Source organism: Oncorhynchus mykiss, chromosome 18 (genome assembly GCF_013265735.2).
Source record: "Oncorhynchus mykiss isolate Arlee chromosome 18, USDA_OmykA_1.1, whole genome shotgun sequence".
Lineage (NCBI taxonomy): Eukaryota > Metazoa > Chordata > Actinopteri > Salmoniformes > Salmonidae > Oncorhynchus > Oncorhynchus mykiss.
This window is the reverse complement of record NC_048582.1, coordinates 35,934,293-35,948,446: the sequence shown is the minus strand read 5'-3', so window position 1 is coordinate 35,948,446 and position 14,154 is coordinate 35,934,293. Positions and strand designations below refer to the sequence as shown.

Genomic DNA, 14,154 nt, shown 5'->3' with positions numbered 1-14,154 from the left:
GATCAGTTTGATAATTTCTTCACTTTGTGGCCACCTAGAGTGGCCTCTTTCCACTGCTGTGGTTCTGAATCGCAGTGGGAGTGGGGCGGACTGGCCCTGGTGTTCGTAGACAGCCCTGTTTTGTTATTTACTAGGCCTAATTTAAATGTAGGCCACTTGTTCTTCTAGTCTAAATGTTTGATTTAAAAAAAAATGATATTCATTTATGATTTATAGCAGGGATAAAGACGCAACAGGCAATGTTTTGCTTTTCAATAAAACCTGTCATGTTGGTATAAGAAACATAGTTCTACTTTATTTTGTTACAACTCATTTCTATTCTGTTAAACTAAATTACAATAGGGCCTCCCGAGTGGCGCAGTGGTCTAAGGCTCTGCATCGCAGTGTTGAGGCGTTACTACCGGGAGTCCCATTGTGGGCGGCGCACAATTGTCCCAGCGTCGTCCCGGTTAGGGGAGGGTTTGGCCAGGGAGCTTTCCTTGGCTCATCACGCTCTAGCGACTCCTTGTGGCGGTCCGGTCGCCTCCAAGCAGCCTTCATTGGTGCTGCTGGCTTCCGGGTTAAACGAGCGGGTGTTAAGAAGCAGCGCAGCTTGGCAGGTCACGGAGGACGCATGACTCGACCTTCGTCTCTCCCGGGCCCATTGGGAGAGATTGAGATGAGATTGGATCGCAATTTGGTATCACAAAATTGGGGAGAAAAAAGGGGGAAAATTACAACAACAACATTTTATAATAATAAATGACAATAATCTAAATGTGATTTTGAGCACCGTGGGTAAACGTCCTAATGCGTTACGCAGCCAATGCATATGGATGTCCAGTAAATGTCTCAAATGTCCGGTGAATTAAAATCTTGAGGGTCACTTTGTCTGGTGCCAAATTTTCATAACGGAAACCCTGAGTATGACTAACCTCTTTTGTCTGCCTGTTTTGGCTTGCTCTCTCTCTCTGTCTGTAGTCTGTAATCATGAAGTGCTTTGAGAGGCTGGTTATAGCACACACAAACTCCATCATCCCAGACACCATAGACCCACTCCAATTTGCATACCGCCTCAACAGATCCATAGACAACACAATCTCTATTGTACTCCACACTACCCTCACCCACCGAGATAAGAGGAATACCTATGTGAGAATGATGTTCATTGACTACAGCTCTGCGTTCAGCACCATTTCCCCATCCAAGCTCATCACCAAGTTTAGGACTGGGACTGAACACCTTCCTCTGCAACTGGATCCTGGACTTCCTGACAGGCCGACCCTAGGTGGTGAGGGAAGGCAACATCACATCCGCCACACTGACACTCAACACGGGGGCCCCACAGGGGTGTGTGCGCTTAGTCCCTTCCTGTACTCCATGTTCACACACGACTGCTTGAACATGCACAACTCCAACACCATCATCAAGTTTGCTGACAACAGGACAGGGGCGGAACAGCAACCTCTCCCTTAATCAGTAAGACTAAGGAGCTGTTTGTGGACTACAGGAAGGGGGAGCAGCACGTCCCCATTCACATCGACAGGGCTGCAGTGGAGCGGGTCGAGAGCTTTAAATCCCTGTGTCCAAATCACAAAGAACTTAAAATGGTCCACTCACACTCGCACAGTCATGAAGAAGCTTTCATCAAGGCAAAGTGTGGCTACTTTGAAGAATCTCAAATATAAAATATATTTTGATTTGTTTAACACTATTTTAGGTTACTACATGATTCCAAATGTTTTATTTCATGTCTTCACTGTTATTCTACGATGTAGAAAATAGTAAAAATAAAGAAATACCCTTGAATAAGTAGGTGTGTCCAAACTTTTGACTGGTACTGTACATATACTCACTCCATAATTTTCTCACACATACATTTATACTGACTCTACACACACCCACTCACGTACAGTCATCATATACGCTGCTGCTACTCTGTTTATCATATAGACATGCCTAGTCAACTTACACCTGTACATATCTACCTCTATGGATACAGTATCGCTGCACATTGTAAATATGGTACTGGAACTGACCCTGTATATAGTATGCGTACGTACATTGTGTTCTTATTTTTAAATCGCGTGCTTTTTTGTTCTACCTTATTTTTAGTATTACATTGTTATTGACTACTGCGTTGTCGTGGTTAGAGCTTGCAAGAAATGCATTTCACTGTATGTGACATTAACTTGACACTTCTCTCTCTCATGTTTGAGTGGAGAGGAGAAAATAGAATGGATGTTTTTCTACATATTTAAGAGCTCTTAGTACTGTATGACTAACCTCTTTGTCTGTCTCTCTCGCTCTCTCTCGCAGGCGAGTATATCCAAATGGCTGGTAGAGCTGGTAGGAGAGGTCTGGATGCCACAGGCACTGTCATCATCCTCTGCAAGTCAGGGGTACATGATATGGGAGAACTACATGTAATGATGCTGGTAAGGCTTCCACTGTCGCCTTACATTTAATACCACTATATCAGTATTTTATAACCGTTTTTTGTGATCAAGTTTTTATAATTGTTTTGTTTGACAGGACAAACACAAGCCAACAGATATTACACAAATGCACATTTATCCCCCAAAATCCCTCTCCACTTTCCACCTGCAGGACGCTATTACTTGAGTGCATATATCAAAGTAGTGATTTTAAAGTGTTGTAGTCCATATGTTACTATTGTCTGACTTTGCACCATACAGTCGAGAGATTGACAGTTCAAGTTGAACAATGTCCATTAATGAGAAAATCCGCTGATGTGGCAGAATGTGTGGGGCTTGCCATCGTAAGGAAACCATTCTCTTGGCTGCTGTTCGGCCGGCAAGCCAAATCCTTCTTTGCCTGTATGTTAGGTTCAGTGAAGTATCACTGAACATTGGAAGGACATGGGACGGGTCTAGACAAAATGCTTGATAATGATGAAGCCACCGATTGCCAAAAGGAACCATATGAAGGAGGAGCACCCTGAGGGCAGAGCATACAGAGGGGTTGAATTTATGTTAATCTGGAAAAGTTTTTTCAGAGTCTCATAACTCATGTGTGCAAAATTGTAGTTGGTAATGTGGGTTGCTTGAGAATGTAATATTGGACCAGAAATTACTTCAGTTAATATATACTGCTGGTATAGCTTAGGTATGGGCATTTCAAGTAATTTCACAATTTACATTTTGACACATATCTGGAATTTTAGATTTTTTTAATCGATTATTTACGTTAAAAAAATACCTAAAGTTGTTTGAAATGTTTGGACAAAGATTACAGGTAATTTATGAGATATTTTGTAGCCATGATGCGCAAGTTGGAACCGGTGTTTTTCTGGATCAAATACGCCAAAATAAATGGACAATTTGGATATATAACGACGGAATTAATCGAACAAAAGGACCATTTGTGATGTTTATGGGACATATTGGAGAAGAAGCTTGTCAAAGGTAAGGCGTGGATTATACCTTTATTTCTGAGTGTTGCGCCTGGCGGGTTGAATTATGATTGTCTGTCTTTGTTTGATGGGGTTTGCTTTCGCCGTAAAGCCTTTTTGAAATCGGACACATTGGCTGGATTAACAACAAGTGTAGCTTTAATTTGGTGTATTGCATGTGTGATTTCATGAAAGTTTAATATTTATAGTAATTTAATTTAGCGATCTGCCATTTCACCGGATGTTGTCAAGTCGATCCCACTAAAGGGATTTGATCCATAAGAAGTTTAAGAACAAATTCTTATTGACGGACTAGGAACAGTGGACTAACTGCCTTGTTCAGGGGCAGAAAGACAGATTTTTACCTTGTCAGCTCGGGGATTCGATCTAGCAACCTTTCGGTTACTGGCCCAATGCTCTAACCACTAGGCTACCTGACTGTCAACAACAAGCTACACGTGTGAAATACTTGTGTAGGCTGTAGCTACGGTATCGTTATAAAAACTACATTCAAAAGTTTGTTTTTATTAAATTAAGAATGTCATGGTATATCCTTCCTTGTGTGTAGCAATGCCACATAAATTATATTATTTAAGACACAGCCTTTAAAAATGTTCCCCCTAAAGAATGTGTACTTATGTATTCGAATACTTATGTCCATTCTGATATTAACGTCCTTTTGGATATTTGTATATTCAAATTCTATGCCCATCCCTAGTATATTTTTGTTCCATTTTGAATATATTGTTAATTGGTGATATGTTGCTTTGAGTAGTCATATACTGAACAAAAATATAAACGCAACATGCAACAATTTCAAAGATTTAACTGAGTTGCGGTTCATGAAAGGAAATCAGTCAATATAAATAAATTCATTAGGCCCTAATCTATGGATTTCACATGACTGGGAATACAGAATACATCGAATACTGGTCCAGAGTTATGGTCATAGATATCTTTAAAAAAAGTCAGGGACATGGATCAGAAAACCAGTCATTATCTGGTGTGACCACCATTTGCCTCATGTAGAATGACACATCTCCTTCACATAGAGTTTTTAATTTTTTTTAACATTTTTTAAAAATTTTACCCCTTTTTCTCCCCAATTTCGTGGTATCCAATTTTTGTAGTAGCTACTATCTTGTCTCATTGCTACAACTCCCGTACGGGCTCGGGAGAGACGAAGGTTGAATGTCATGCGTCCTCCAATACACAATCCAACCAGCCGTACTGCTTCTTAACACAGCGCGCATCCAACCCGGAAGCCAGCTGCTCCAATGTGTCGGAGGCTACACCGTGCACCTGGCGAACTGGCTAGCGCGCACTGCGCCCGGCCCGCCACAGGAATCGCTGGTGCGCGATGAGACAAGGAGATCCCTACCGACCAGTCCCTCCCTAACCCGGACGACGCTAGGCCAATTGTGCGTCGCCCCTCGGACCTCCCGGTCGCGGCCGGTTACGACAGAGCCTGGGCGCGAACCCAGGGACTCTGATGGCACAGCCCTTAACCACTGCGCCACCCGGGAGGCCCCTCCTTCACATAGAGTTGATCAGGCTGTTAACTCTGGAATCTTGTCTCACTCCTCTTCAATGGCTGTGCGGAGTTGTCTGGGAGGCTGGTCTCAGATGATCCTGCAGTTGAAGAAGCCGGATGTGGAGGTCCTGGGCTGGCGTGGTTACATGTGGTCTGCGGTTATGAGGCGGGTTGTACGTACTGCCAAATTCTCTAAAACGACATTGGATGGCGGCTTATGGTAGAGAAATTAACTTTAAATTCTCTGGCAACAGCTCTGGTGGACATTCCTGCAGTCATCATGCCAATTGCACACTCCCTCAAAACTTGAGACGTCTGTGGCATTGTGTTGTGTGACAAAACTGCACATTTTAAAGTTGTCTTTTATTGTCCCCAGCACCTGTGTAATGATCACGCTGTTGAATCAGCTTCTTGATATGCCACACCTGTCAGGTGGATGCATTATCTTGGCGAAGGAGAAATGCGCACTAAAACGGATGTAAACACATTTCTGCAACCCCCCCAAAAAATTCTGTGTATAACATTTGGTCAAGACTATGCCCTTTCTTACCCTTGCTGTCATTATTTTGTGAATTGGGTGAGATACTTTCTCTGAACCCCAGGGTACCCCATAAGCACTTAGAGTAGAACAAAGCTGCAAATAAAAGAAAAATGAAGAACCAGGCCGATCGTATTGCTTTTCAAATCTTGGTGATCTATTTATTTATTGTTTTATTTTTTCTGCTAAAAAGAATAACAGTTGGGAGTATGAATGATTTTTAACAATTCGACATAACTTTTTACAATGAAAATTGTTTAATAAACATCCATGTTACATTCACTGATTTAAACTGATATCAAATTTGACCGCTAAAATATTTTATTTAAATAAACTGTGCGTCTCTGCTAACATTTGACAGTGATTTGGTGGTCCCTGGAAAGGAGACGTTTAGAAACCACTGCTCTACATCAGTCAGTTCTTTTTTAGAAGTGTATTACTTGGCTTACTTTTCCCATGGGTGAGGGGATAGCTCATATAATTAGAAAGGGATTGCTATTCTACCAAGGATATAATAATAAAAATCCCATATTTCCTATTTAAATCCAAAATCCCGCAATAGATTCCATCTACCTCGCCCACGAAGTGCTCCGCCATTGTACAGAATATAGTCACTGCGTCCCAATTGGCGCCCTATGTAAGTGCACTACTTTTGAACAGGGCCCATAGGGAACTGGTCAAAATTAGTGCATTATGTAGGTTTTGGGAATAGGGTTGCCGTTTAGGAAAAAGCCATACAGTCCTCTTGGGTTGCTGCGTGCTAGATTGCATAAACAAGTGCCTCATTAAACTGTCAAGGGCCTTATTTTTAACTGACCTCTCTAATTTGGGGCATTTGAGTGGACTTTAATATGGGGCTTTAGAGTGGACTATTTCCACCCTGAATTGGTCCTCCTGCTGCTATACTGTAGAAAATATGATCAATTCTCCCTATTACCCTCTCGCTGCCCACTACCATTGTTGATCAATTGTTGGATCAGTCTTCGGATAAGTTGCTAACTGTAATTGCTCGATAGCAGTGGTAGCTAATCGCTGACTGTTAGTGTATAACTATGGGCCAAAGTTGTTCCTGGTCCGATCATCAGGGGAAAATGTAGGCTCCTATAACAGTTGTTTGCTTTGCTAATTGCTGTCTATATGATTAGAAATGCTCAACTTCATCCTCCGTACCACCACCCTGTGTGATCTAGCACAAACCTTTCTCAATCCACTTTAAAAGGTTCCTGCTCCATTACCTCCAATTATTTATCTTTTTTGTGTATACATCATAAAAGTGACATTCATTTTAAATGACAACCATTTTAATAACACTTCTTCTTTGTAGTCCAGGGTAAGTGTGATTTTCACCGTTTCCTACTACAAAAAGAGTCTAAATGGATCCACCTCCTAGATACTGTCGCTCCCCACGTATTAAACTAACAACTATAGCTGAACTGTTTTCTCTAGTATACCTTCCCAGACTTGACCAGTAGCCTTTGGTTTTTTTCCCCTTGTTCTTCTGACTTATTGATAATCACCATGGTGTGCGTCTTGTTTTTTTATAGAACGTGTCTTTTATGAACACAACTCTAAAACATTATCCCTTTATGCACTTCCTGTACATCCCTGTGTATTATTTTTCATGTTGTCTCTGTACACTGACTTGATCATGATGTGTGTGTGTGTGTATTTATGTTTTGTCTATAGTTTATTTTCCTGACATGACATTTACTTGCCCCACCTCTATTTCTAGAGACATGTCACCATCCGTCTACAACGCTGCCTGAGGAAGACTAGTAGTCGAAATGCGTTGTAGTTGTGCGTCCTGATGTACAATGCTGACTGCTCCTATATGTATTCTTTTGTAAATACTCAGCAAAAAAATAATGTCCTCTCACTGTCAACTGCGTTTATTTTCAGCAAACTTAACATGTGTAAATATTTGTATGAACAACAAGATTCAACAACTGAGACATAAACTGAACAAGTTCCACAGACATGTGACTAACAGAATTTGAATAATGTGTCCCTGAACAAAGGGGGGTCAAAATCAAAAGTAACAGTCAGTATCTGGTGTGGCCACCAGCTGAATTAAGTACTGCAGTGCATCTCCTCCTCATGGACTGTACCAGATTTGCCAGTTCTTGCTGTGAGATGCTACCCCGCTCTTCCACCAAGGCACCTGCAAGTTTCCGGACATTTCTGGGGGGAATGGCCCTAGCCCTCACCCTCCGATCCAACAGGTCCCAGACGTGCTCAAAGGGATTGAGATCCGGGCTCTTCGCTGGCCATGGCAGAACACGGACATTCCTGTCTTGCAGGAAATCACGCACAGAACGAGCAGTATGGCTGGTGGCATTGTCATGCTGGAGGGTCATGTCAGGATGAGCCTGCAGGAAGGGTACCACATGAGGGAGGAGGATGTCTTCCCTGTAACGCACAGTGTTGAGATTGCCTGCAATGACAACAAGCTCAAGTCCAGGCCTCGCTGTAATGCTCAGTCCTTCGACGATAAATGCGAATCCGACCATCACCCCTGGTGAGACAAAACTGCGACTCGTCAGTGAAGAGCACTTTTTTTCCAGTCCTGTCTGATCCTTTGACGGTGCGTTTGTGTCCAAAATCGACGTTGTTGCCGGTGATGTCTGGTGAGGACCTGCCTGTACAACAGACCTACAAGCCCTCAGTCCAGCCTCTCTCAGCCTATTGCGGACAGTCTGAGCACTGATGGAGGGGTTGTGCGTTCCTGGTGTAACTCGGGCAGTTGTTGCTGCCATCCTGTACCTGTCCCGCAGGTGTGATGTTCGCATGTACCAATCCTGTTTAGGGGTTATTACACGTGGTCTTCCACTGCGAGGACGATCAGCTGTCCGTTCTGTCTCCCTGTATCACTGTCTTAGGCGTCTCACAGTACGGACATTGCAATTTATTGCCCTGGCCACATCTGCAGTCCTCATGACTCCTTGCAGCATGCCTAAGGCCTGTTCACGCAGATGAGCAGGGACCCTGGGCATCTTTCTTTTGGTGTTTTTCAGAGTCAGTAGAATGGCCTCTTTAGTGTAATAAGTTTTCATAACTGTGACCTTAATTGCCTACCGTCTGTAAGCTGTTTGTCTTAACGATCGTTCAGCAGGTGCATGTTCATTAATTGTTTGTGATTCATTGAACATGGGAAACAGTGTTTAAACCTATTACAATGAAGATCTGTGAAGTTATTTTGATTTTTACAAATTATCTTTGAACGACAGGGTCCTGAAAAGGGACGTTTCTTTTTTTGCTGAGTGTATATTCTGTAAGTAGTTCACTAAAGTTTGATGCGACATACTGGCCGCCTACTCGTCTTCTTTCTTCGTTCTAGGGGAAGCCCACAGTGCTGCAGTCCCAGTTCAGGCTGACCTACACCATGATTCTCAACCTGCTGCGTGTGGAGGCCCTCCGAGTTACCGACATGATGAGGAGGAGCTTCTCTGAGAGCCACAGAGACACACAGGTACTGTGCTACATTACCCACAAGCACTTGGGGCAAAAGACTAGAGATAATGCATGACACGACAGTTGAGGACTACCAGTTTTAAAAATTGGTAGTCCTCAACTGAGTGGTTCTTAAATGGTCAAAGGACCGTTCAGCTTTTGATGGAAGGAGTCAGAACAAATATTGTCCCTAATATTCATACTTAATGTGACATTTATTCATGCTTATTGAGGATCTACATGAATCTACATTCCTTTAGATTTTCTTTTACATAAAGTCTGTCTCTCCAACCTGCGTTTGTGTGTGTGTATATCAGAGGGGTTGGGTAAAAAAAAGAAAAAAGCAGAAGACAAATTTCCAGCTCATTTGATCTAATAAAAGTATATCTTATATTTTCCTCTTCTCTTTCTCTCAGGCCCATGAGCAGCAGATCGGTCAGCTGAAACAGACTCTGTCCTCTCTTCCTCCTCTGGACACGGAGGGTCAGCTGTCTGACCTACTGCCGTACTACTACACTGTCACTGAGCTACGCATCACCGCTGAGGCGCTGCAGGTACACACACAACATACTGTAGAGGCACGCACACACGCACTCACGAAGACACGTGCTCTCGGACACACACTTATGTATGTATAACACACACACGGTTTCAAAACACTCAAGCTCAAACCACATCACAAAACAACTCAATATAATTGATTGTGAAAAAGTGTCAATCTTAAGAAAATACAACATCACTATGATTTGCTAATTGTCCGTCTGTCATCTTTCAGTGTGCAGTTCTGGGGTCCGTGAATGGGTTGAAGGCTCTCTCCGTGGGACGAGTGGTAGTGGTCAACAACAAACAGCACTTCAACGCCCTTGGAGTCCTCCTACAGGTGTGTCTGTGTGGGTGTGTGTTTGTCTGTGTGGGTGTGTGTGTGGACTGCAACTTTTTTTAGGTGACAAAGGCATGTAATGTAGTTATCGTTCTCCTTTCTCACTTCTCCCCTCATCAATCCTTTATTTAATATCTCTCCCAGGTGTCCAGCGACTCAGTGAATCGTACATTTACCGCTCTCGTCATCTGTGAGAAAGGCAACGAGGAGGGAGGAGGGGACAGCCGCAACTCCAGTGCCTTCCCCCACCTCTACAACACTGCCCTCTTTCTACCTGAGGGTCAGTTCATGCACACATTTATTCATGGAAACTCACGCACTCACACGGATTGATGCTCGACTTCTCCCTGTTAGAGACATACACATTTACCAATGAAGACTCAACATACACACACACAGCTGCCTAAACACACACACACAGCTAAGTGAACACACACACACACAGCTACTTCAACACGCACACATGCTAACACTAACTAACAAGCTCACATACCCTTCAACGGAATAACCAATAACGATTGTGTACGTTCTATATGATCCGTTGATAGGTCCCTGCAGTCACACGGTCCAGAAGCTGAAGCTACAGGACGTGTCAGCCATCACGGTCAAGACCCTGAAGGTGATCCCTGACCGAATCATTGACAACTATAACAAGAGGCAGCAGGCACGCTTCAGGTGTGTGTGTGTGACAGTGGGACAATTTGTGTGTGTGCATTCATGCATTATCATGTAGTGTATACAGTATGTTTCAGCCTTTTTGCACATTATGGCTCCAGTAAGCCCACATAACCATGTTTATCTATGCAAATGAGGGGTTTATATTTGTGATGTCATCATGACCACTCAACAGTGTCTTCCATCTGCCTTTCTTTTGTGAATAGCACTCTACATATCATTGAATGCACAGAAATAAAGAGCCACCACTCTTGAGTCTATTTTCATCTTTCTCTCCTTCCTTCCATCCTTTCTCCCTCCCTCCATTTCTCACAGGCTTGATCCTCCGGGCCAAGCCATCTCCACGGCAACCCAGGAGCTCCTGCGATTGGCGGAGGCCAACCCAGGCGGGGTGGTGACCCTTGACGCGGTGAATGACCTCCAGCTGAAGAGTGTGGATGTGGTGGAGGGCACCATGAGGCTGCGCATGCTGCAGGACAGCCTCAAAGACTTCAACTGCATCCACTCACCCACCTTCTCAGAACAGGTGTGTGTGTGTGTCACTTCCAAACACTGACCTGATATTGCCATAATGATGTTGGAGCACTCATATAATGAACAGAGACAGGTCTGACAGACAGACTGTCTCCACACACCTGCGTCTTCCTCTGTCTTCCTCTCTATCTTTTCCACTTCATTCTCCCTTTCCTTCCTTTTTTGTTTCAATCTATGGTCCAGGACAAAGGGTGTCAAGAGTAGGAGTTCTGATATTGGATCTGTTATTGTCTTTTTGATCATAATGAATTAGATTACATGGACAGGGTCGACCTGATCCTAGATCAGCACTTCTACTCTGAGACTCTTTATGAATACAAGGACTCTCTTTATACTGCTTTGTAATAGTCATTTTGTCAGACTGTAATTTATTTGGGCCTGCACCATTGTTTCCGTTATCCTGTAATAGCTGGCTTTTGGTCGATAAAAAAAAATAATCAAAAGGCGCGAAATAAAAATGGTGCCGGTCAATTGTCCAAAGAAATAATAATCCCTTTGCGAAATGATGCATTTTAGCCCTATTCGTTGATTGAAATACAAGTCGACACAGCAGAAGAATTCAAACAGCTGTTTGTTGCTGCTGGAGTGAAATGCGTTTTAATAAGCCCTATCACTGCACAACAATTCCAAAGGCAATTCCGTGAAAAAAAACCAACTGTGGGCAAAATTAAAAAGAGCAACGATTTATTTTCTCAACTGGTAATTAAGCGCGCTTCGCATTCGCCATTCAAGTGCATAGGCAACTAGGCAGGCTTCAGCGCGTCACGCCACTTTGTAATGAGCTGGAGGCAGTATGCCTACATTGAAAACATATACTTAATTGTTTGAAACCGGCATGTTTTACCTTGCTTCAAAGTAGCCTAGCCAAATCCAACCAAATGCGCAGGCAATTATTTTATAAATACTTCCATAGGCCAGTGAAACCAGAGGCCTTTTTCTCCTGTGTTCTATTGGTTTGTTAATCAAGTTTGTTTCAGTGTCCAGTAACCAAAGATAAGTCCTATTAGCAACCAATGTTAACACATTTAGATTTCCACTCTTTCAAAATTTCTAACAAGTATTTTCACCTCTGTCACATGAAACCTGCTAATTGCATTATTGAACTAACATTTGCGCGTAGCCCACTACCTTGTGCTCAATGCTGCGCTTATAATGTAAAAAAAATAATAGTTTATCAACATTCTATGCTAAACGTTCTGATCTGTTGCATGAACCTCATTGCTTTTTAACGTTTTTTTGGGGGGTGCAGCCAGACTAGGCCTGCTGTTTTAAATGAATTTGGGATCTATTGTCCCACAACTGTCTCAGAGTCTGTTTGGAATAGGCTTTGTTTCTCGCACAGAATGACAAGCTGACCAATAGAATAGGTTAACCTTTCTACTATGGGGGATAGTAGGTTGACATAGGCTAGTGATTTGGCTGTTCGTTATTTGTCTTGTTGGCTGAGGAAAAGTACATGCGGGAAGTTATTCTAATGTAGGCGGCGTGTGGGTTTGAAGTTTGGGGAAGCTAAGTTTCACCATTTTAAAATGATAATAAAGCATTGCTCGCATTTGCAGACTTATGTAAGATCACCTACTATTCCTAATGTGATGATTAGATTGGATAGTCATAATTTCGGCTAATAATATAACTTAATTACTGTTCACAAAAAAGACTGTTCAATGCAGCTCGAAGTTGCATAGAGTAGGCTTAGGCTATATCAGATTTATATCATTTATTCTCTTTTTGCACATGAAAATGTTGCCCTTTTTATAAGCACATTTCATGCAATTTTACTTCACTTTATATGACTGAAGATATTATGGGGTATTGTGTGTAGATTGATTTAAAATATGACAAATTACAGGGTAGCCTACTCTGCTGACACTGACAGATCAATAAAAACGACGTTGTCTGATTCACATATTTGGCTTACGAGAAAAGGGAGACAAAAAAATACAATATGACGTCCATCTAAACCTGGAGGAGGAAATGATTGTCCAAAAACACTGGCACTGATGCAATGATAGTGACAGTGAATATGCACACTCACTGGGCATATGACTGATGTTCTCCGCTGGTGCCAATAAGATGGGTTACTTTTCCGCTCAATTAAGTTGAGAATTTTGATAACTTAAAGTCAGATTGGAGACGTTTCGTTCTCTTCTCTTTACAGCAATAGCCATTTGTTTTCCAAACTGTTTTTGCGAGATGTATTTTTAAATATTATGGTATGCCTGGCTGGGTCTCTATGCTTTTCACTGACAGTCTCAACTCAACAGTCATCTGTTTGGTATTTGTTGCGCTTTGTCCAAATTGCGGGCCCTTCTGACTGTAGGCTATGTGATTTAAAACAATTCACAGCTTTTCATTTTTTTAGATAATGATCCTTAATTTCATGTATTTTTTGGATTGATTCCGCTAGCCTTGTTCTAACATCTTCAAATTGCTCGTCAGAATTCAGGAAGAATGACGCATGCCGTTGCATCCAAGTTGCATGTTCTGTTAAGATTAATTACCATAAACTAAATGGGATTTCTGTCATTCTGAGAACCTCATGGATGAACGCCCTAATCAGGTTACGCAACCAATGCATATAGTCCAGTAAATTTCTTAAATGTCCGGTAAATTAAAATGCTGCACGTCAAATGTCCTAACGGGAACCCTGGCCTGCACTAAGCATTGTAAAACTAAGCCTTGCTAGATATTTTCCTGCCTTGTTCAGTGGCCAACCCCGTGGCCTTTTGGTTAGTGTCGGCCCTGAGATTGGAAGGTTTGGGAGTTCGATCCTCAGGAGAGTCATACCAAAGACTGTAAAAATGGGACCCGCTACGTCTCTGATTGGCACTCCGCATTAAGGAGATAGCTTGGGGGGTCAGGACCCTGTGAGTCTATTGATGTGAAGTACTTGCACATCAAGCTGCATCACACTACAGAAACCAGAGATAGGCTCCAGCTCCTCTCGTGCAAGGCTACTTACTGCCATGTTCCAGGGTGAGATGAGAACAGCAGAGCAGGGAGTTCTATAATTACCCATGTAGGATGAGCAGAGTCACCGCTGTCTGTCTCACTGAAGGGATACATTACGACTGCATGTCATTAGAGCCATCGCTCAGTTAGACAGTAGGCTTTGTGCTGCTGCGCTCTAATTTCTTTGGGAGATAGTG

General features: G+C 42.6%; 1 protein-coding gene across 2 annotated transcripts in view; it reads left to right on the top strand.

Moving 5' to 3' along the window:
* Positions 1-14,154, top strand: part of LOC110496103 (SKI2 homolog, superkiller viralicidic activity 2-like) — a 53,425-nt gene that overhangs the window by 23,271 nt on the left and 16,000 nt on the right. For both annotated transcript variants that reach the window (XM_036952629.1, XM_036952631.1), the window contains exons 19-25: positions 2,299-2,417; positions 8,804-8,935; positions 9,333-9,470; positions 9,692-9,796; positions 9,941-10,076; positions 10,345-10,471; positions 10,787-10,997. In XM_036952629.1, the coding sequence (XP_036808524.1) occupies positions 2,299-2,417; positions 8,804-8,935; positions 9,333-9,470; positions 9,692-9,796; positions 9,941-10,076; positions 10,345-10,471; positions 10,787-10,997 (968 nt within the window). The remainder of the gene's footprint in view (positions 1-2,298; positions 2,418-8,803; positions 8,936-9,332; positions 9,471-9,691; positions 9,797-9,940; positions 10,077-10,344; positions 10,472-10,786; positions 10,998-14,154) is intronic.